This window comes from Erpetoichthys calabaricus, chromosome 10 (genome assembly GCF_900747795.2).
Source record: "Erpetoichthys calabaricus chromosome 10, fErpCal1.3, whole genome shotgun sequence".
Lineage (NCBI taxonomy): Eukaryota > Metazoa > Chordata > Cladistia > Polypteriformes > Polypteridae > Erpetoichthys > Erpetoichthys calabaricus.
Genome location: NC_041403.2, coordinates 73,794,574 through 73,816,667, shown reverse-complemented (window position 1 = coordinate 73,816,667; position 22,094 = coordinate 73,794,574). Strand labels below are relative to the sequence as shown.

The 22,094-nt window shown below is 36.2% G+C and overlaps 1 protein-coding gene across 4 annotated transcripts in view; it reads left to right on the top strand.

The window, feature by feature from the left end:
* Positions 1–22,094, top strand: part of znf644b (zinc finger protein 644b) — a 127,763-nt gene that overhangs the window by 65,709 nt on the left and 39,960 nt on the right. For 3 of the 4 annotated variants that reach the window (XM_028811430.2, XM_028811424.2, XM_028811426.2), the window contains one exon: positions 4,378–7,368. In XM_028811430.2, the coding sequence (XP_028667263.1) occupies positions 4,378–7,368 (2,991 nt within the window). Of the gene's footprint in view, positions 1–2,527; positions 2,810–4,377; positions 7,369–22,094 lie in introns of those variants that run through there. The other variant, XM_028811427.2, reaches the window with a different exon arrangement.

The following is a 22,094-nucleotide window of genomic DNA, read 5'->3' as shown; positions in this document are numbered from 1 at the left end:
TTCTTGATTTTGATAGGATACACACTCTTATCTCTATTCTTGAGTGATGTAAAGAATAGAAAATAATACTACACTCTGTAATATCAGATTTGTTAAAAGCATACACTTACTATAAAATGTTCAAGGATTATTTAGTGCAACTATAACCCTGCAGCATGTGAACTTCCAGAGGTACAGCTGTTTCAGGGTTGAATATTACCAATACTCTTTGCTGTTACTGTTGAACCCCAGGCTATCTTCCTATGCAGACATCAGAGGTGTGGGTAATTGTATGTGAAAGAGTTAAACAAACGTAATCTAATTATGCTGTTAATATGATTTTCTACATTCATATTTCATCACTAGTCTAACTGCCATTTTGCAATGTTACACAGGTTAGCCAGTTGTGGTATATGTTTTTCCTCTGCTGTCTAAGTTCTTGGGCATCCTTTTTGGGTAAGACCCATTCTTTTCATATCATCTGACACCAACTCCTGAACTATTGCATATTTTGGCTCTTTAAATTAAGTGAGTTGAGGGTGTTCAAGACTGATTTGGTTTGAAACAAATATTGGAAATAGTATTGAGAGTGTCTTTGATTAATCTTTGTTTCAGTCTAAAATCAATAAAATAAAAAAAGAAAACTGTAGCTTCAAAATGATCAGGGTAACTTTGTCTAGGGTTGGGTATGCTTTAGCATGGGTATGCTATAGGTATGAGTAGGGTATGCTTTAGCATCACTTGCTTATATTAAACTTTTGCCCAGCAGTAAAAAATATGAAAATGACATTTTATTAAATGAAACGTGAGATATGCATTTTTATATTTTTTATACAGAAAGTACCATATTTATGTATCCAAAACAATAAATCTGACTTGGTTTCCTAAAATATCTGTATGAATTTCAAGCAACTGGAAACCCCTGACCTGTCTCTTTTCATATTGATTTTTTTTTATATTGGCACTTATTTAATAAGAACCTTTCCAAATGTTTGGGAGAAGTTAGACAAGTTTTTATACTAGGCATCAAACATGCACTTGCAAGTACAATTAAAAGGTAATTTGCAGGGATGTAATTTTACAAAGTCTTTTGTCAAATCTATTTCCTTGAAAGCAACTCAAATTTAATTAAAAAATGGATACTCAATTTAAAAATATCTAAAGCACCTGAAAAATACTGTAGTGCTTTGTAATACAATTGAATTTACTGTATATTTGGGGCTGTTACATGGCTGGCTGTATAGATCACCCATACTAAAAATTTCATTTAGGGCTGGCTCCAAAATCGTTCTTGTGCTTAATAGCAGAAAAAAACCTAAAGAGCTGAAAGTTTCTAAATTTACTTTGGCTAAAGACAAAACTGTGACCCTGTCACAGTTTGCCTTGTATTTTATGCTTCCTTAGATCTGGAAAACTGAGATTTTTCATTTGAGCTATTAAACAAGTATCTGTAACCACATATGTTGGATTTATTTTTGTACAAAATGCTGTACAACAGAAACAATGTGTGTATTTTGAAATTAAGTTATCCTATGTAAACGTACATGCATTTAATACTGTAGAGTAGCACAAAATCCCTTGGGCATTTCAAATCGCACACAAATAACCCCACAACTTTTGATTAAAAGTTTAGATTACATTTTTCTTTTATTACATTTTATGGTGATTTTGTCTGCTTTGGGTGTTTTTCAGTTGCTAGATCTATTTTGCCCCTTTTATGAACACGATTTTGTTTAACCAGATGTCTGGTGTTGTGTAAGCAGCAATTTGACAGTATTCATTCACAAGATGACTATAGCTTCACTTATCAGTTGAGCACCAACGCTTATAGGCTGTAGTGCACAGAACTTAAAAACAGTTTCACAAGATATGAATCACTTATCACACTACTCACACACTACAAAATGTTTAACCTGAAATTATATTCATTACAGTGTTACAGAATTTTATTTTCATATCTTCTTGGATCTCATTATAACCATTAAGTCATCCTTTCACCCTTTTTTATGGCTAGTAGTTGCCCAGATGACAGACAATAAAGTTTTCATAGCGAGACTTAAATCTGCAGTTCAAGTCAATGTGTTCAGAAAAAAGTTTTTTTGAGTTCTCACCAAGCAGATTGCTGCACTAATCTACTCTTTAGTTCAGCAAAAATGAACAACTATTTACTTGCATCGCTGATATGAGAAGCTGACAGACTCCAGGAGTGTTCAGGCAGTTTGTTGACTGACAGTACGTGTTTAAAATTGGTAGCTAGGTGGAACTTCTTGCAATAAGATATTTAGAAAGTCAAGACATATAATGTTTTCATCTACAATGAATTTCCATTATGTTTAAAAAAAATAAAAAAAGTGTCTAACATTCTTGATCACATTTTTACACTTGTAGCATGATAATGCCTGTGTGCATTTTATGCAGAAGTTTATTGCAAAGAGGTCTGCTTTTGCTTTTAGGCTTATTTTAAGTATTTACTTTTATTTTATTTTATAATGCCCTGTGTTTAATTGTTATACTTTGAAGCCATTGCACCAAGTACTTTATTTTGAATCTGTCTTTTCACAGAAGCAACAAGGCTTTCAGGCAAGACTGTGTAAAGTGAATTAATATTTCTAGGAATAAATATGTGCTAAGAAAGAGTGACAGGAAGTCCATTCTTCCTCCTTGTCTATTGAATGTCTCAGGAAGCCTACTCAGAGGGATTACAGAATAATTATGATAATATGCAATTATCGCCTCATTTTTTTTCTTCTGTAACCTCAAGATGTAGTGTAATATGGGTGTTACTGCAAGTGCTGATAGTTTGCAAAAATACTGACATTTGAGATTCCAAGTAAGTAAAAAAGCTTTGCGTGTTTATATAAGGATCTCTCACTGACTATATATACTGGCAGGTTAAACTAAATCATGTTGAGTCCCATAAAACCCTAAAAATTGTAAGAATTACTGATTTAACTTTATTATTTAGTATTATTAACATTTTTATCTCAAGCTGGTAGTTCTTTAAAAGAATTAATTGCAGTTTTATCATATTTTTAATTGTTTTTGTATCATTATTGATCACGTGTAGAAAATGTGATTTACTATAGACATTTATAGAAACTCATGAAATTTGCAGATATGGAAAATTTTTAAATTTCACTTTTTATGGTTGTGAATAGGCTAGACTATTACTACAAAGAAGTCTGATTATTGTATTTTTTATATCTTTTTTCCAGTGGTTGCTTTAGTAAAGTAATAAAATAATTAACAACCAAACTGAGATTTTAATTAATTTAGTTGTAATATGTTATTATAAACCAATTCAAAAAAATGGTTATGGAGTGTTTGCAGTTTTGTTATATATGGAATCAGGTTGTTAACTTGTGCTGGCTTTTAAAATTGGAAGCGTGTTAATGAGGTCTGTAATTTTAGAGCAGACATAATATTCTGATGGCTTGCCACCCTGCTGTTAAGAGGGTACCAGTGAAGTTTGCTTTAAATGCGAAGCGTCTGTTCTTGCTCTGAACCCCTAACACCATAACAGATGGATAGAATATGGAGCTCGGAAGGTTTTACCTCTGAGGTGGTAACAGTGAAGCCACTCATTAACACTGAATTTACCACTTCGTTAGCAATGCTGCTTCCTGTTGAGAAAAGCTTGTATAGGATGTCAGATTGACTAAGCATACATTTGGCTAGCTGTATGACTATAACTAGTTTGGACATTTAAACATACTCATTGTTGCTGTGTATCCTAATATCTGCAAAGAAAATCCAAAGTACAATCTGTGTTATCCCTGTGATAAGATGTATTATGTGCCAAGGCTAGTTTATTTTTCAGGACTTTTTGAAAATAAAATAATTGATGTACATGTCAATTACTTATTAAATTATATAAAAATCCATTATTTTTCGGTTTCATTTAAACTATGTATGTGCTTGTTTGTATTTGCCCACCTTGTAGGTTCTCAGTATTTAACACACGAGCCTCATGCTGAGAACTGTTTTAGCACCATTTTAGAGTGATAAGATTGAATATGATCTCATTGGAGGTGTATTTTGTTCCCATGGAAATTGGTCAGTTTTAGCAACAGCTGAGAAATTTTAAAAGGAAAAGCAGGAAGGTTGTTACCTAAAGGTGTGGAGTCTTGATTCTCCTCTCATAATTAAAGTAGCCGCTAGAGTATTCAAAGTTAACAGCAGGATTTGTTATGAATGGAAATGTGAATTGTGGTGTTAAAGGATAATGTTCATGTGTTCTTGTTTGTTTTATAGTTTATATTATAATTGTACATAACTTCTGACTTTATACCCTTTTTTGAAGTGATTTGTACTTATATGATGTTGTGGTTAAAGTTATGTTGTGTATTCTTCTTTGTAATTTCCAAATATATTTTTTTTCTATGTATCCCACTCCAGAAAGAACTGCAAGAATGACTGATTTAATGGAGAGTTCTGGTGCTAATGAGGAGACAAATTTTGACTCCATTTGTGATAGTACAAACACATCTCAGACATTGCTAAAGAGTCAGACATCAGCACAGAAGAACAATAGTTCATGTCTGCCTGAACAGCTGCCAAGGGACAGTTATGAAAAAACCTTAAATGGAGCCCAGCCGACACTATTTGTTCATAACAGTGTTCCTGCTGATTCGATTGTGGAGCTTACCTTGCCTAAAGGAACTGTTGTTAATGGACCTGTTTCACACTCCACCTCAAATAAGCTTTGTGTTTCAAATAAAAGCAGTGTTTCATTAAGCACTGCTCAACCTTTGGGGCATCTCACTAAAGTTTCAGGTGCTTTGGTCTCACCATTACTTCATGAACATAAGATAACCACAAAGCCAGCAGCTCATAAAGCTTCACAGCAGTCTCTCTTAGTTCCTGTTCCCAATTATGATTCTGTTCAAGCTCAGAATGGTGCTGGCCTTGATTTTTTATGTACACAAATAGCAACAACTGAAAGTGACATAAATGAAAGTAGCCTACAAGAAGAAAGTCCAAAAGAAATGCCAATCCCCAAAACATTGAAAACCACAGAGGATATAATTGGACCAGCAGAGCACTCAGCACCATCTCCTGAAGGCTCATCAGATGAATTTGACATTGACCAAGAGCTAGACTGGGATCCACAGAAGGAGTTCATGCAGTTTTTGTTAGACAACAATGATAATAATCCAGCAGTGGAAGCTCCTCCCCAGCCAACTGGTGAAAGGAGACGTAAACGAAAAATGGAAATAACTCATTTAAAAGACTTTTCAGACAGTGATTATGCTGACATGCAGCATACAACTAAGAAATCTAAAATGGAGAACACTTTAGAATATGAACAAATGCAAAGAAATGTTTCAGTTAACAAGTTGCAGGCTTTTGACAAAAGCCCTGTGCCTGAAGCATCCCATTCTCATTCAGATTTTCCAAATGAAACCGTGGAAGTTATCAAGCAATTTATTTTCAATGCACCTTCAAACAAATGCTTAGATGGAAATAAAGATGCTAAACCAGATAACTGTTCATTTATGGGAAACAAACTTACAAGCAAACAGATAAAGTCAGAGCCATCATCAGTCTTTACTGCTGAACAAGAACCTTCATTTTTTCCTTGTACAAAGTGCAATGTTAATTTTAAAGAAAAGGCTCATTTACACAGACATATGATGTACCACCTTGACGGGAACAATCACTTTCGCCATCTCAATGTGCCAAGGCCCTTCATATGCAGAGAATGTGGAAGATCCTTTCGCGATCGCAACTCTTTGCTGAAACATATGATAATCCATCAAGAGAGAAGAGAAAAATTAATGGAGGAAATAAAAGGACTTAAAGAGCTACAAGATGAAGGCAGGAGTGCCCGGCTTCAGTGCCCACAGTGTGTTTTTGGTACCAACTGTCCTAAAACCTTTGTTCAGCATGCTAAAACGCATGAAAAAGACAAAAGGTACTATTGCTGTGAGGAATGCAACTTTATGGCTGTTACAGAAAATGAACTTGAGTGCCATCGTATCAGTGCCCATGCTTCAACAGCTAAACCAACATTCGTAATCATCCAAAAGCCTCCAAAAAAATTCCAGAAAAAGGATGCAGTAAAATATGATATATTAGCTTCTTCAAAAAAACCTTTGGCTTTTTCTTGTAAAATATGTTCTTTCACTACAGCAACTAAAAATGTACTTAAAAAACATTTAGAATTTATACATCACCAGCAGGTAACAGAAAATTGCTTTTTAAGTAAAATGGGCTATGCATCACCTCATTTTGAACGTCAGAGTTTTATTAAAAAAACAAAAAATGCTAACAGCCTAGGCCTCCAAATTAAATCTGAGTTTTATTATGAAAAACACGATTTTAGAAAGCCTGTTGAAATGCCTTCTTCATCTCATGGCTTTACTGGACTTTACAGGAAAAATTCAAAAATGCAGAAAGCAAGAAAAACTGCAGTTAACTTATCATTAGGAGAATGGAATGAAGGTAGCACTTCTGGGAAACCATCATCTTTACTAAGGTCTGAGAAACCAAAAAAATGGATATTTAAGAGAGATGAAAGAACAGAAGAAGCTAGTGGTTTCCTCTTTGAAGATTCTGAGGAAAATTATAGTGATTGTGAGGAAAAATTTGGAACATTAGGATATTTCAAAAAAGTAGCTTCTAAAGCAGGAAAGTCCAATAATGATCATTTTTCCTTTTTTGATTCCGATCAGAGTCTTGGGGAAAGTGAAGATTCAGAAGGCAGAAATCTAGATGTTAGGGGATTGTCTCAAGATGCAGATACATCAGTGCCTGGTAGTAGAAATGTTGTTGATCAGTATCCTGATGGTCTTCAAAAATTGACTGTTGTAATGTTAAAAAAAAATGATCCGCGCACAAAAAAAGATGACGAAGACCAGGAGGAAGACAGTTATGATTTTAGTGACTATACAAGTGACGCTACAGCAAATTTCTTAGAATGCAGTGAAAATGAACAAAATCCTTATGCAAGGAATTATTTTATTCGTCGGCAGCGGTTACCAATCAAAGAAAATAGGAGTTTGGAAAAGAATTCTGTTACTAACTCCTATGACAATAGCAGTCACATCCAGGAAGATGGTGATAAAATGCATTTTTTTAAAGTCAAAGAGGAATGTGTTGAAATGGAAGTTTGCACAGAAACTCCTGAATCTCAGTTATTGCCACATAGTGATTCATATTCAGAATTTGATTTAGCACCATTTGCAGTTGAGAGAAAATCATGTCCATACTGCCCAGCTATATTTGAATCAGGAGTAGGCTTGTCTAATCATGTTCGTGGACATCTTCATAGAGTCGGCTTAAGCTATGATGCTCGCCATGTTGTCTCGCCTGAGCAAGTAGCATCACAGGACAAAAAGCCTCGTATTCGGAGAAAGATCAACACAATCAGGCGAATCAAAAAAGGTGAACTTTTTTTCTTTTATGTGTTTCCCCATGTCAGCATATGAGTGAATAAATATATTATGTACGATGCATGAATGTGTGTGTATTTATACTAAAATAAACAATTTATATTTGGTTAATATATATATATTCAAAATATAATTTATATTTTTATAAATATATACACATACACAAACTGAGTGAATATACTGTATATTCTATATCATTTATATAAGACAAAAATGATAAAGCATACATTTTTAGTGACTTACTATTTATTCATAAGTGTGTTTTCATTTTTTTGGTCTTTATTTTTATGAAACGAACATTTTTTAGGTGCAAAGCTTTTTTTTTTTTTTTTTTTTTTAAATAAAGTTTTTGCCAGTTGTATTTAATGGCTTGAATTTAAATGGCAGTTTGGGAGATTACAAATCCTTCTGCACAGTGTGACCTTTTACATGATATACTCTATGCTTTCTTGTTAATGGTTGTGCTAGCTTGCTATATATTCAGTCCTCGTGCTAGACACCATTTATGTACAATAACTAACTTTATACAACTAGTTGAGAAGGTGGATGTACATCTCATTCAAGCAGAAAGAAACTGATTGTACAGGTGAGTGAAATATGCTTTTTGAATGGGAGGCCATTACCTAGAAAATTAGCCTAATAACATTATTTTACAAAATTGGTTCTCATAAAAACTATTTGTTTTCCTTTTGATGCTTTTGGCGAAAAATACATGGCTTGTTACAGCCTGTATTAAGTTAGTTTGTCAATGCTAACAGTTTAATACTGTTTAATTTGTATTATGCATAGTTTCAGTCAATTTGCTGCAGTGGTGTTTATTTTGAAAGAGGCATATGACTTCTAATTTATTTGGGAAAATTGTCAAAGGTAAATTCCTTTGATTTATTTTTTGTTTATGTATCCATTTTTTATTATCTTTGATTTTCTATCTAAAGACACATTTTAAATATATTTACCACAGGATTTTATTTATCAGGGTTAATTGGATTCAGTGGTCACAGCATTAACCAAAAATAGCATGTAAATGACAATAATATTTCTCTTCTACTACAATGTTTTGCTTTAGCATTGTTACCATGTTACTATTTACCCCATCTGACTGCCTTCCTTGTTTTTATATGTTTCATAGTGAATGGTACCAGATCATCTCTTATATATATTTCTCTTCTGGTTCGTCCTGCTTCCTCTTCAAAACCGGTCCCGCCCATACGCAGCTAACACGGCATTTCTCGATTCCTATTCGTCCTCTTCCAAACCCTTCCCTATGCTGCCTGCGGCTCCTGTGTCTGTACAACAGCTTCTTACACAGCAGACATCAGAAGCTAAAAATTATCATGAACACATTCGAGAATAAAACTCTTCTCTAACGTTTGCTTCCATGGGTGCACAGATAACTCAACCTCCTGGCCACGGACCATACTGTTTTAAAATACACGGGCAAATTTATCACCAAATCTCTCCACTATACGCTAACACTTCTACCTCTCCAGGATATGGACAGTTGTATGTTTTTGACACAGCACAAGCTACTGAAGTACGCTTACAAAATAAAGCAATCTCTGCATGCAGCGAAAATTTACTTCTCCAGCTAGATTCCATGCCCAGAACCATCAACTAATAAGCTAAATTATACAAACACATGCATGAAATCGCTCAGTCCAATCCAACAGCATCTGTACGAATGGTTTTCAGGGAAAACCCAAGGCAGGATTTACGACGATACAATGCCCCGACATGTCAAACCGATGCTGCAACGATTTTCGTCGGAGAAGATGGCGAAAGGGACATTTGCATCTATCCCATAGGCAACTCCTGTAAACAGATTTCCACGCTCAATATGAATTGCGATCCTGTGGTTTACCCACTTTTATTCCCTTATGGAGACATTGGCTGGCACAAAGATTTACAACATGTTCCCGATAAAAGAAGCGCCAAGCAAATAAGGCTTACTCAATGCCAATTTTACGCGTACAGATTAGCAATTTAGTATTTTGTACTCCAGCGGCAAACTATTCCAACAGTACGTCGTAGATGCGTATGTTAAAACAGAGGGCGCGCGTCTCAACTATCTCAGATTACATCAACAAGATCTGCACGTGGAACAGTGCAAATGACTATCAGACACATTGCAAGCAAACGCTGAAAATAACAACATACGTGTAGGCAAAATGATCATATTACCGTCCACATTTCCAGAAAATCTAAGATACATGCAACAGAACTATCAGGATGCCATGGCCATAGTACGTAAATTCGGAAAGCCTTATTTATTTATCACTTTCACATGTAATCCTGCTTGGCCGGAAATTCTACATGCACTGTCAGATACCCAAAGACCAGAGCACAGACCTGATACCAGTCTTCAGCCACGGTCAATTGTATGTGGCTTTTTCTAGGGTTAGATCTTTCGACTCATTATCTGTCTTCTCCACCAAAACACCTATGCACAACTGCGTCTTTCAAGAAGTATTTATTTCTTCTTGATTTCTGAATTCCTTTCTCACCGTTTTCCGTTCCTATTCTTACACCGCTGTATGCTACGGTGGGCGTCGGCTAGTAAACTATAATCTAATTCATCGGTAAGTTGTTTTCAAATTTCCTTAATCATATTCTACAGTCATAGAAGCGCAAGCATTTTCCAGAAGAATGGGGTACAAAGTATGAATCAGGCATTGACAAGGTGGTCACTGGTGTTGGATTTGTACTAAAATTTTGACTTTATATTGATACCAGCTTTTGGACCTCAGTACTGGCATCAAAACGGTTGTGAAGCAAATAACAGATAACTCCAAAACCAGTCTGTCTTACTCCAGCCCCACCGTTACACCACACCATCATGCGACATTATGCACCACTTATCTCTTGATAGCATGAGGTGTGTAAATGTCAAAACAATTGGGGTTGTTTTTTGAGTGACCTCCTGTGAAGTCCCAATCACGTTGACTTTTCAACATATACATTACTGAGTGTCGAGAAAATGGGTGGGTGTAAAGGTTGAGGGATTGAGAGCACAAATGAACTACGTGTCTGAGACTGAAAATCCCAAAATGGTGGTACCGTACAGTTTCAAAATACAGTGTTGCCATCATGGGATACACTTTTGCATGTCTTTGGTATGTCAGAGGTAAAATGTAGAACTCAGATTAAAAAAAAAAGATCATACAGAAATAGAGCAATTGTGCAAACTCCACACAGACAAGAACAACTATGGCATTCAAACCCAGTCTTCTTGGTGTTAACCATTCAGTCTTAGTACAACCGTAAACCGTAATCTGAATGAATTAAATTAAAATTTTGTCCTTTTATCTATATGTGTTTATGATTGTCACTGTATAATACCAAAATAACTTGTATGAATTAATTAAAAATGTTAAAATGTCCATTTATCAATATGTGTTTATGATGGTTACTATATAATACCAAAATAACCAGAATTTTTTTTTTAATTAAATTCAGGGAGTATTTGTTGATAAGCACATCTTAGAACAAAGACTACTCCTTTTTTGCTTCCATCATCTTGAAACAAAATGACAAACATTAATTAATGACGTGCACCGCAAAAAGCAAACTGGCTAGTGCTTGATTAAACAGGTTCAGTGTTCAGTATTAGGGTAAAAATAAAAGCCATTTGCTAGTGGTTTTAAGTTCATTTAAATTTCAACCATTTTTAAAACAAGATGAAGAAACAAATGGCACTTTGGGAAGCTGGGTCTCATTACCAGAATCCTGGTGTCATTTTTCTTCATCATCATGACTATAAATAAAGCACAAAGTCAGATATTAAAGGTATCTGGTATAGATGTAGCTTCAAGCAGCTTCTCACAAGGTTTTAAATTGTATACTTAATGGTAGTCAGTAGCAAATAACGTTTATTTGTGCCCATAGCACAAATTTACCAGGAAGCACATTTTATATGTTCTGCTGTTAAAACTATGTTTCAGATGTTTTGAATATTATATCGTACTGTATATTGGTATATTAGGGTTAAGTTAAGATTAGTATTCAGGTAAACTTTAAATCTCCATAGGCAATGTCTCTATAATCCAATGTTTGAATAGCTTTTGACCATTTACCATTCCATTTTTTAAATGTAATTGTATAACCACACAAAGAATTAGTTTGTCAATTAGTATTAACTAAATAGGCCACTCATTTAATAAAATATGCATATTTTAGTGCTTTTTCATTAAAGAAGGTTATATAACCTCTAGTTACACATTAAAAAGCAATTGTCCCATTGGGTTCTAACTGGTTTCAGCAACTGTAACTGCAACTAGATATTTCCTTTGCTTGTTGATTGGTTTATCATAGAGCAGCAGAGGAATTATAGCCCACCTGTCCTTGGGAAATTTCATTTATATTGGTGACAAATATGAACTACTTATTTTAGGCCCTGCTATAATGCCTTTGTGAGATTTAAGAAGGGATGTGTTTCCTGAACACCATGAATCTTAGAGATTAACCAGCAACTTTTCAATGCATGTACATAGAATACAAGATACTTTTTTGCATTTGCCTAACACCTCTTAATTGACTGCTTTGCAAGTGAGTATAAAATACTCAATGTAGTCACCTACAAAAATATGTCATAAAGCAATTGAAAAACAATCCATTGAAAATAATTTCATCGTATGGTGAAGTCTTTGGTCCTTCAATGGGTTGAAATAAAATTGAATTACTCACATTAGCCACTATTTCCATACATCTTGCGCATAGCAGGTAGGTGAGAAGGTGGGTGCAAACTTGATAAATAATCAAGTCAAGGCATATGCATGGGCACAAAATTGAACATCTGTGTTTCTAAGATGAATGCCAAAGGTACAAAAGAAATGTTCTATAAAAGGTAACCACATATTTCTGAAGAAGTGCATGTCTTGTTTTAGATAAGAACAGAGTGTTATTGTTTACTATGGGACATTTTTTGGTATTTGGTACATGTCAACCTTTGTAGCAGTGAGAGAAACACAGGTGGGGTGAGATGTTGAAGAGAAGAAATGCAAGCATATCCCAACTTAATTTTGCTCACTTTTAGACACAAGGACATCACATAAACAACCAGGAGGCAATTTGAGAAATTATATTTCTGTATATTTATGTATCCTGTTGTTTTTCCACAATGCTTAACTGAAGATGAGCAAATTACATTATGTCTTAAAATTCCTCACACTCCTTTGAATGGTGCATGGTGTGTTTATTTATGAAATATCTCAAGTATAGTAAAGTACAAACTGATAAACAAGTTAAAATAATTATGTAAAAATGCTATAATGACAGCCTATCTAGTCTGTTGTATTTATTCCCTCCTTCCCTTCTTCCATCCTCCATCCCTTTTTCCATCTTTTTCATTAGAATGGGGAGTATACATGCACTAACAGCAGTACAGCAGTGCACACACAACAGTTATATATAGCACAGCACCCCTGAGGTGAAATTCTGATGCTACCCAGCAACTTAGGAAGACAGTAGAAGCATATTTGTTTATGTACTTCTATTTTCCACCTCATTGTGGGTGTGCTGACATACTATGGTTGCCATCTTGTGGTGAGTCAGCTTTCACCAAAGCAGCCATCCACCACCAAATTTGTTTTATATTGCTTTCAGAAACACTGCCGAATTGGCAGAGATGTAAGCATTGAGGGCACTTGAAGGCCAATATATCATGATATCTATAAAATGCCCTTGGTGATTGCAAATCATCCTGTGTGTTCAAAGCTGAAAACCTTCATGGCCAGTGTAAGTAGGCACCAGCAGGTTGGGACTATGAATTGATATAATATACAACCCTGAGATTTAGCTTAAATAATGGCCAAGGCTAGGTTTCTCTTGGGTGCTCAAAGATGCAGGCATAGAATTCCACCAATGTTCTTCTCAGTGGGATTTCTTTATTGCAGCTGTATTGTCTCTCTTCTCAGTGGATTTTCTTAACTGCAGTGGTATTATCTTCCTAAACTACTAACTTCAAATTCTTGTCTTTGTATTTCTTTTAGCTTCTCTGTGTAATAAATTACAATACAGAAAACTTCTCTGTCAAAGTTGCAGCTGCAACTTTAGAATGTGGGTTCTTGAAAATTTTACTTCTAGTATCCCCAATGCTTAATTTGTAAATTAATAACATCCAAAATTATTTAAACGAACTTAACAATAGATCTATATACAGTACAGGAATTAATGTAGCCAATACATTACTTTATTTAATCATGAAAGTGATATATCATCTACTCAAGCTTACTGTATATCTTAGTATTCTAAATTTTCAGAGAAATCAATTTAATGTGCTCTGTCTGGAGACTGCTGTCTTTCTACATGTGATACAAGATTTGGGCAGTTTAAGATATGTATTGAAATTAATAAATGGGTCTGTGAGCATATGGATTACAAAAGGATTTAACATTATACTTTAGTTATGATTGTTTTTGAGAAACACTCATAAATAAATTATTGATCTTATAACAAAATTTACATTGTTCTTAACTTCACAGTACTTTTGGAAATGCACCCCTCAACTATGACCAGACCATTTGAATACTTGGTTTCCTTTTCATTTAACCATTGGTAGGATGAGTTTTATTGATCTGGCAAATAAGGCTTTTACTATAGGACAGTGAAGCCCTATAGTATTAGACATGGCTTTGTAACTTGCCCAAGCATTACATGAAATTAACTTTTCATAACATATTGTGCTTATGCTGTGATGTGCCCTTAGACTCTGTTTGCTTACAACATTATTCTTTTGTAAGCACTAGTGTTAGTTACTGTATTAATTTGATGGCTTACATAAGTCCTGATTTTTAATAAAATATTAATAATCATTAGTAGAGCGATACATTTTTCATCCCTGAATATTGCATAAATTATTACCTTGCGTGTGTTGTTCACTTTTCTTTAGTTTGTTTTATTGTTTTTCTTTCTACTGTGGGGACCTCTGTATTCTGCTTCTACTAATTAAACAATCTGACCAAGTTCCGTTTCAAAAATATACAATAGTGAAAATTAGACAGAGGTGAAATAGTTTTTCACTATAATATATTAGCATATTGAGCACTAAGCATTGTCAACAACAACAACATTTATTTATATAGCACATTTTCATACAAAAATGTAGCTCAAAGTGCTTTACATGATGAAGAAAGAGAAAAAAGACAAAATAAATAAGAATTAAAATTAGGGAACACTAATTAACATAGAGTAAAAGTAAGGTCCGATTGCCAGGGAGGACAGAAATAAGAAAAAAAAACTCCAGATGGCTGGAGAAAAAAATAAAATCTGCAGGGGTTCCAGGCCACTAGACCACCCAGCCCCCTCTAGACATTCTACCTAACATAAGTGACCTCAATCAGTCCTCATTTTAGTCAGGGTTCTCATGGAAGAATTTGATGATGATGGTCATGTGGACTTCTGGCCTTTAATCCATCAATGCAGTGGTCCCCAACCTTTTTGACAGCAAGGACCACTTTATTAGATGCAAATTTTTCCACGGACCGGTCGGGGGGTGGGGGGGCAGTTTTATACACAATTTACATAACATTTCTATTATTATTAAGTTATTAAGCAGTTCGCATACGTTTGCAACCCGAGATTTTTCTTCTTTTTTTGCATATAACAAAGACATATGCTTTGCATTTGCCATTCCAACAGATTGCACATCACAAACATTAACACTGTTATCGTTTTTTTCGTGTCTGCCGTTTCTATAGGAGGGTGACAATGAGTTAAATTCCAATGGATGTTTTTCAAATGTTGACAAGCAATAAGCAAAAGGTATCACTGAAAACCACAGAAAACAAAAACAGCAAAAAAAAAATACAGTACAAGGAAAGTTCGAAGAAAGAATTTTTTTTTTTACAATGTTTCTGTTTGGGGATCGTTGTGCAAACGTGCACATCTGTGCTGCGACCACAGATCTAACTGCTCTGTGGATGATTCATTCAGGCATTTCAAGGTCACTTCGTTGTAATGAAAGCATCTGCTGAATGTACTTCGTAGTAACGCGATTTCTATAGACTCATGTCATATGGGGAAACTGTCGGGACCGTAACAATACTTTGTTGTAATATTCTCTCCTCTCTCTGCGCCGCTGCAAAGCCCCGCCCGCCATGCGTTCTGAAAAGTCTGAGTGAGTCTCCGTTGCCGGCAGTTCTCTCGCGGCCCGGCTGTCAGACGGCTGCAGCCCGGTAGTGGATCGCGGACCGGTGGTTGGGGACCCCTGCATCAATGTAGGGACATCACAGTGCTTTGATTAGGAGGTGGTGGCGCAGATCACCACCACAGATAAGCGGAAAAAGAACAGAAGAGAAAGCAGGGATTTTACAGGGATTTTTTTGCATTGTGTTGACATCTACCATGTTAAGTTTGACAGTAATGGCTAACTCTTTTAATGACACCAAACTATTGTGATGTTTTTTCCAGCTTTTCCTTATTTCCTTTATTATTCTTTTCTGTATGTGTTTTATTATTCTTTATTATATTTAAAAAATCAACATTTTTTGTTTCAAATTAACGTGTTCTCTTAATTTGAGTTGTGCATTATTGCATTACACATAATATGATAAATAATCTGTAATAATCATTTAGTGTTTTTTATAAATACAAATATATAGTAAAATAACATTTACATAATAAAATAAGAAAAATGGGGGGAACCATGTGTAAATAACTGAGCAGAGAATTCAGTTTGCAGGATTATCAGCTTTATGTAAAAAATTGAAGTTTAACATCACTTTCAAATAGTTTACAAATTGGCAGCTGATAAACATGACACGTAAAAGTGATGCTCCTCCATTGTATACACTTCGGGCTTAATTCATTTAGATGTTACAAATTAATATGTTTTTCTGCATTTTTAAAACAAATACTTTCTCGTAGCCACTAAAATAATTAAGAAGGATATCTTTAAAAAATAAGTTGTCACATATTGGCACAAATATAGATGAAGTATGCATTTGATAAGTATAAAGAATCCAGTTGTTTTTATGTTCGAGCAGTGATGTAATGTGAGGTTCATGGCTGGTGAGGCACTGATTCCTTCAGAGTCAGATTTACAAATTATATGAACCCAAAAGAGTAGCTTATTCACTATTCAGCTGGCAGCATGCACATTGACTACTGGTTATGTTTAATACCTCATCAGCCTTCTTTACACACACACAGGTAAGGTACATATTTGGCTAAGAAAGAACGTTACATTTATAGCAGCGAGAGAGAGCAGAGCATTTGCTCTGCACCCTCCATGTGTTTTAAATTTGCCATTGCAATTCCACAATTCATACTCATTTAATACTAGTGAAAGTATTGAGTGATGTACAAAAAAAACGGATTTCAATTTTGACCTGGATTGAAATATTTAGGGTTTTTTTAAGCTTTTTATTCTGATGCATTAATCAATTTTAATAGTGACTGTTCATCAAAAAGATAACAAGAAAAACAAAATATTTTATTTAAGGTCAAAATTTAATTTTTAAAATATTGGATTTTTTTTTCTTAGCCTGATCCTATTTTTTCATAAAATTGAAAACCGTTTATGGTCTTACCTTTATTTGTAAATGAAGTCCATGCGCCTATTTTTCTCCACGAAAATCTTCATCACTTTCTTGTAAAAGTCCCTCCTTATTTTCCTTCAGAATCTTTAATCTTCCATTTTTGCAGTCAGTCAGAACAAAAAATAAAAATAAACGGACCGCTGCAGTGCACAGGTGGCACAGTGGTAGTGCTCTGCTTTGCAGTATGGAGATTGTGGGTTCGCTTCCCGGGTCCTCCCTGTGTGGAGAGCGCTTTGAGTAGTGAGAAAAGCGCTATATAAATGTAAAGAATTATTATTAATTATTATTACTTTCTGATATCGCTAACTTATTGGCGCCCAGAGCGTCTGCCTAGAAGAACAGCAGCAACAAGCACCTGTTGGGCTCATATCCACCCCGTTTGGTGTGGCACAGTACTGTCTGCCTCACCTTGTACCATTTCACTGCGGTTTTATGTCCGATCAGCAACACTAATCTAAATATGTCACACACATTCATTAAAGATATTAGCCAGACTGCGGAAAGTCAGGTGTATAATAAATGTGTCTGCAAACATTATATCGACGACATACAGAAAGACAGCAACAGGCATGCGCCAATTGCATGCATCAACCCCATGTGTGAGGGATAGCGCAGTCTGAAGTGAGGCTCGGCTAGTCACTGACGCATCTCACGTTTCTCCCCTGTATTTGAACAGGAAATATGCCAATTCAGTGATTTTAACTATACAAAAGATCACAATTATTGGAATCCTACAGAAAACAAATTTATAGCACAAAACAGTGGACCAATTTATTTTATGTTATTAGTTTTTTTACTTTTCATGATGACAGCCTCCCCTGATCGAACGTCCCTATGTTCGAGTAAGGGTGTCAGACTCAAGGCTTGTGGGCTGAATGCGGTCTATGAACCTTTTTAATACAGCCCGCGTGATCTATTCAAAACATGTGACTTAAGACCAGCAATGATGGGTTGGTTTTCTCAAAGGACCCCTTTAATGTTAGTTTCATATCTCTATTGTATCCGTATACAATTTAGCTGGATTACATTTACACCTACCATTAAAATGCATCTTCAGTCTTGCAGTGTTCTCCCTAGTGTCTTTTAGCCGGGTCCTCTGCCTGGCTAATTTAGTTGAGCGCCCAGCTGTCATCTTGCATGACAATGGGAGATATACAGCCACAGATCTACAGGCACAGGCAGATCTAATGATCTGCGGAGATGGCAAGGGTCGATCGGCCGGGTGGGCAAATATTTTAGAAGCAGGATTGTATGTGGCAAGTGGAGAGGCTCAGGGCGGAATGTTGCCGTCACTCGATGTTGAACAAGCTAATAGCGGGGATGAGGCAGAGCGGAGTTCACAAGCAAAGAGTATGGGGAGGTGGGCTTTTGAGAGGGGGCTGTACATGGTAATAGCGGGGGCAGAACGGCAGTTCACTAGCAAAGAGGATGCGGAGGTGGGCGGGCGAGAGGAGGACTGATAAAATAAAAAAAGTCTAGTGGAACCAGCCTGTCAGATATCAGAAAAAGGGCATCAGGAAGTGACATCTCTGTTCTCAGTGTCAGTGCAGTCTGTGTAGCATACAGCTGCTCTCTTCTTGTTCAGTACATAGCATATCAATATATGTACAGTTGTTTAAGCATTACGTGTGTTCTGTGTGCAAAAATCCTTGTAGCACTCACTGAGGTTCCTGTTAAAGTGACTCCCTCTGCCGTTTTTATATTTGCTCATATTTGGACCTGCGTCCATATTGCATAAAGTGTGCAGAAACCCTTGCAGCACACACTGTCCTGAACAAAAGTTTTGTCACTGAATTGCTGAGGGTTTTGTTAAAGTGACCCATCTGCTATTCCTTATATTGTTCATATCTTGCCCTGCCGTAGTGCAAGTGTGCATTGAATATCCAACAGGCTCTCACTTTCCCACTCATGTTTTACCAACATGAGTAAAAAAAGTGTTCAGAAAACAACACTGCTCAGTTTTTCAGAAAAGAGACGCCACAAACTAATGACGATGCAGCGTAAACTCCTGATGTGGAAATTTCAGGCAAAGACATTGCAGAGGCTAGTCCATCGGGGGAAATCTCTTCACACACTCTGCCAATTGATAAATCTAAGCACTGCTTATCTGGCATCAACCAACAATGGTTTAAAGATTTTGATTGGCTAATGGTCAAAGGAAATGGTATGTGGTGCTCATTGTGCATAAAATATTCAAACAAACACCCCCCAAGGAAGGAGTTACCTTGGGTAAATATGCCATGCACAAGAATTCGAAAAGAAAGCTTGCTGGACCATGAAAAAAGTAAAACCCCCAAAAAGTACATATATAAATCCATAAAAAGTCCAATAAAAAGTGGGAATAAAAATCAATAAATAAATCCATTAAAAAATCCGTGGTTAAAATGCAGTCTAACTCCTCCTGATCTCAGCCCACCTCCTTCTCTGTCTCCCCGGCTCACCCATTGCTTGTGTAGCCGGTGGAGACTCAGCAGCCACAAGCTCCTTTCGGCCGACCTCCATCTTGGCTGCCTCCAGGCATCACGGCCAGACCGTCCGAGGTCGGCTCTCCTGTCCTCCCTTCTTCCTTTGCACTCACTTGGTCGCACCTCGGAAGCCTAGGGAGGGCACCTGCTTTGCTTGCCACACTCCCACCTGGATGTTCAGTGGGGCGAACTAGCCCCTAGAGCGCCACGGCTAACGCTCCTTCACGGGGCCCAAGCTCGTGCGGTCTCCTCCTTTCAGGTGGCCTGATCGTCCTTCTAAGACTGCCTTTCACATCGTTTAACCTTCTTCTGTTTCTTTTATTCTTTGATTTATCCATCTTTGAATTCTCCCCCTTTCCTTGTACCGACTTGTATGTATGTATATATCTCTCTATATATAAAAGGAAATCCTCGAATGGAAAGCAAATGCAAGGCTACGATACGTGATAATCTTGAAAGACATTTAAAAGACCCGCAAGACCAAGGAGACTTGCCACGGTGCATCTCGCGGGGACCGTAAACATGAGACTTGGTGCCAAAAGATTGTCCCAGGGCCATAGGAAAAAGGACAGCGGCTGTACAGGCTTTAAAAAGATCGAAGGGTAGCGCGACGGCAGCTACCCCAAACGAACGCGAGCAGCGTTATACATCCTGCAAGAAATAATTCAAACACGCCCGGGGCCAGAAATAAAAGACAGGTATTGCTTTTACAAAGTCACGCGAGACCAGGCAGTGAGCCATCATTTAAAACAAGTTAACAGACCTCTAATCTAGCAGTTGTTGGATTGCTTTTGGCAGGCAAGCATCTTGTGCTCGGAGCTCTTAAAACAACGACATGCGACAGGCAGAAGAGGCAGCTAGCAAGCAGCAAAAAGACAGCAAATGATCCAAAGGCATATCCTTAGCGTACGTTCAGCCGCAACACCCTTCACAACACGAGCAGTATTATACGTCTGGGAAGAAAGAGATGTAAACGCGCGCGGGGCAGGAACTAAAGAAACAAGTATTGTTTTTACAAAAGGTTTTAAAGTAAAAGTGAAAATAATGCAAATGTAACAATTCACAAGAAAATAACAATCTCTTTAAATTGTAGATTGCCTGCCTAGGGTAAATTCATCCCTGATGAATGGGGACATGGGAATGAGGGGTTCTTTCATCGGATTAGCGCTATTTTAGATGTTGAATGGCAAAATGGGGGAGGCAGCTTGATGAATGAGGTCTTCAGGACTTAAAACAAATCCAAATCATATTATGTGATATCATCTATTGTGAAATTCTACTTTGTACTTCTAGAGTTTTTATTTTTATATTGTATTGAGGATTTATTCTGTTCTATGTATTGTATTGTACGGCTCAGAATTAAAAGACAATGAGTAAAATGACAAACTGGAACTTCATAAAGACGTTTACAAACGTTGACGCTAAACACATGCAGAGCAGGTTAGAGACTATGAAACCAGTGAAATTAGAAAGGCTCCAAAAAAAAAAAAAAAAACGGCACTATACACATGTGGAGAAAGTTAAAGGATATGAAATTAGGAAAATCTGAAAATATAAAAAAAGAAAGTAAAGATCGCAGTAGCGCAAACAAACAAACTGCCTTATTTAACTATGCACCAGTCTAACTTTTTGGTTTTGCACAATAATTACTACACTATTGCACCTTAACACTTAATTCTACTGTATTCACATAATTTTACTTATTTATTATGTTCTACTATACTGTTATCTTTCAATCTATGACTTTTTGTTAATTTAACTGATATTCTTCTTACTTTGCACAGTTTTTGATAAGCAGATCAGGATGCATTTCACTGCGTGTTGTCCTGTATAACTATGCATGTGACAAATAAAGAATCTTAAGAATTTCAAAAACGGAGTTTACCGCACATGCATTTATTGGTTACTTTGTTAATGTATATATATTTATCTGTCTGCTTATTTAAAAAGCTACATTTACCCCAGGAGTCAAAAATGTTCTGTCTAGCCCTTGTACAAAAACCTAGACAAAAGCTGGGGTATCACCTTGGTAACCCCATGTACCTTTGGAACTGTGAGAGGAAAATAGCATGACTTTATAGACAGGAGTCCAATGCAGAACTCTACTTACTTTTTTGTCTTTGTAAAAGAAAATTATTAACTGCTGATGATGTAGATCGTTTTATCTGTGCTGAAATTCCAAACAGAGAAACCTGTCCTGACCTCATTAAAAAGATTCAGCATATTGGGACTCACAAGATTACAAATATTGTTTTTACAGAAGTTCTGAAATAAAACTGAAACTAGTGAAATAGCAACAATTCAAAGAAAAAAAAATCTTAAAAGTGTGTATCCGGAAAACCAAACACGGGGGTTGGCGAGCGAAGCCCCCTAGTATATATATATATATATATATATATATATATTCACGTCTCTGTGGGTGCAGCGCCTTAATCATCCGCTGCAGGAAGCCAATGAAGCAATTGAGAACGATCCCACCCACACGTGCAGGTACAACTCACCCCAACTACCTCATTAACTCCCCGTGGTCATGCAATCGCTCCCACAGAGAGTGACACGGCTCTATGGATTTAAAACTGGCCCTTTTTTTTTTTTTTTTTTTTTGTGAAGCCACGGACCCGCTATATCACATTCTTTTCGATCAATACTCCAAAATGGTAGCCCTTCAATTTTAAAACATGAAAGTAGCAGGAAAGAATGGACAGTTGCATCAAAAA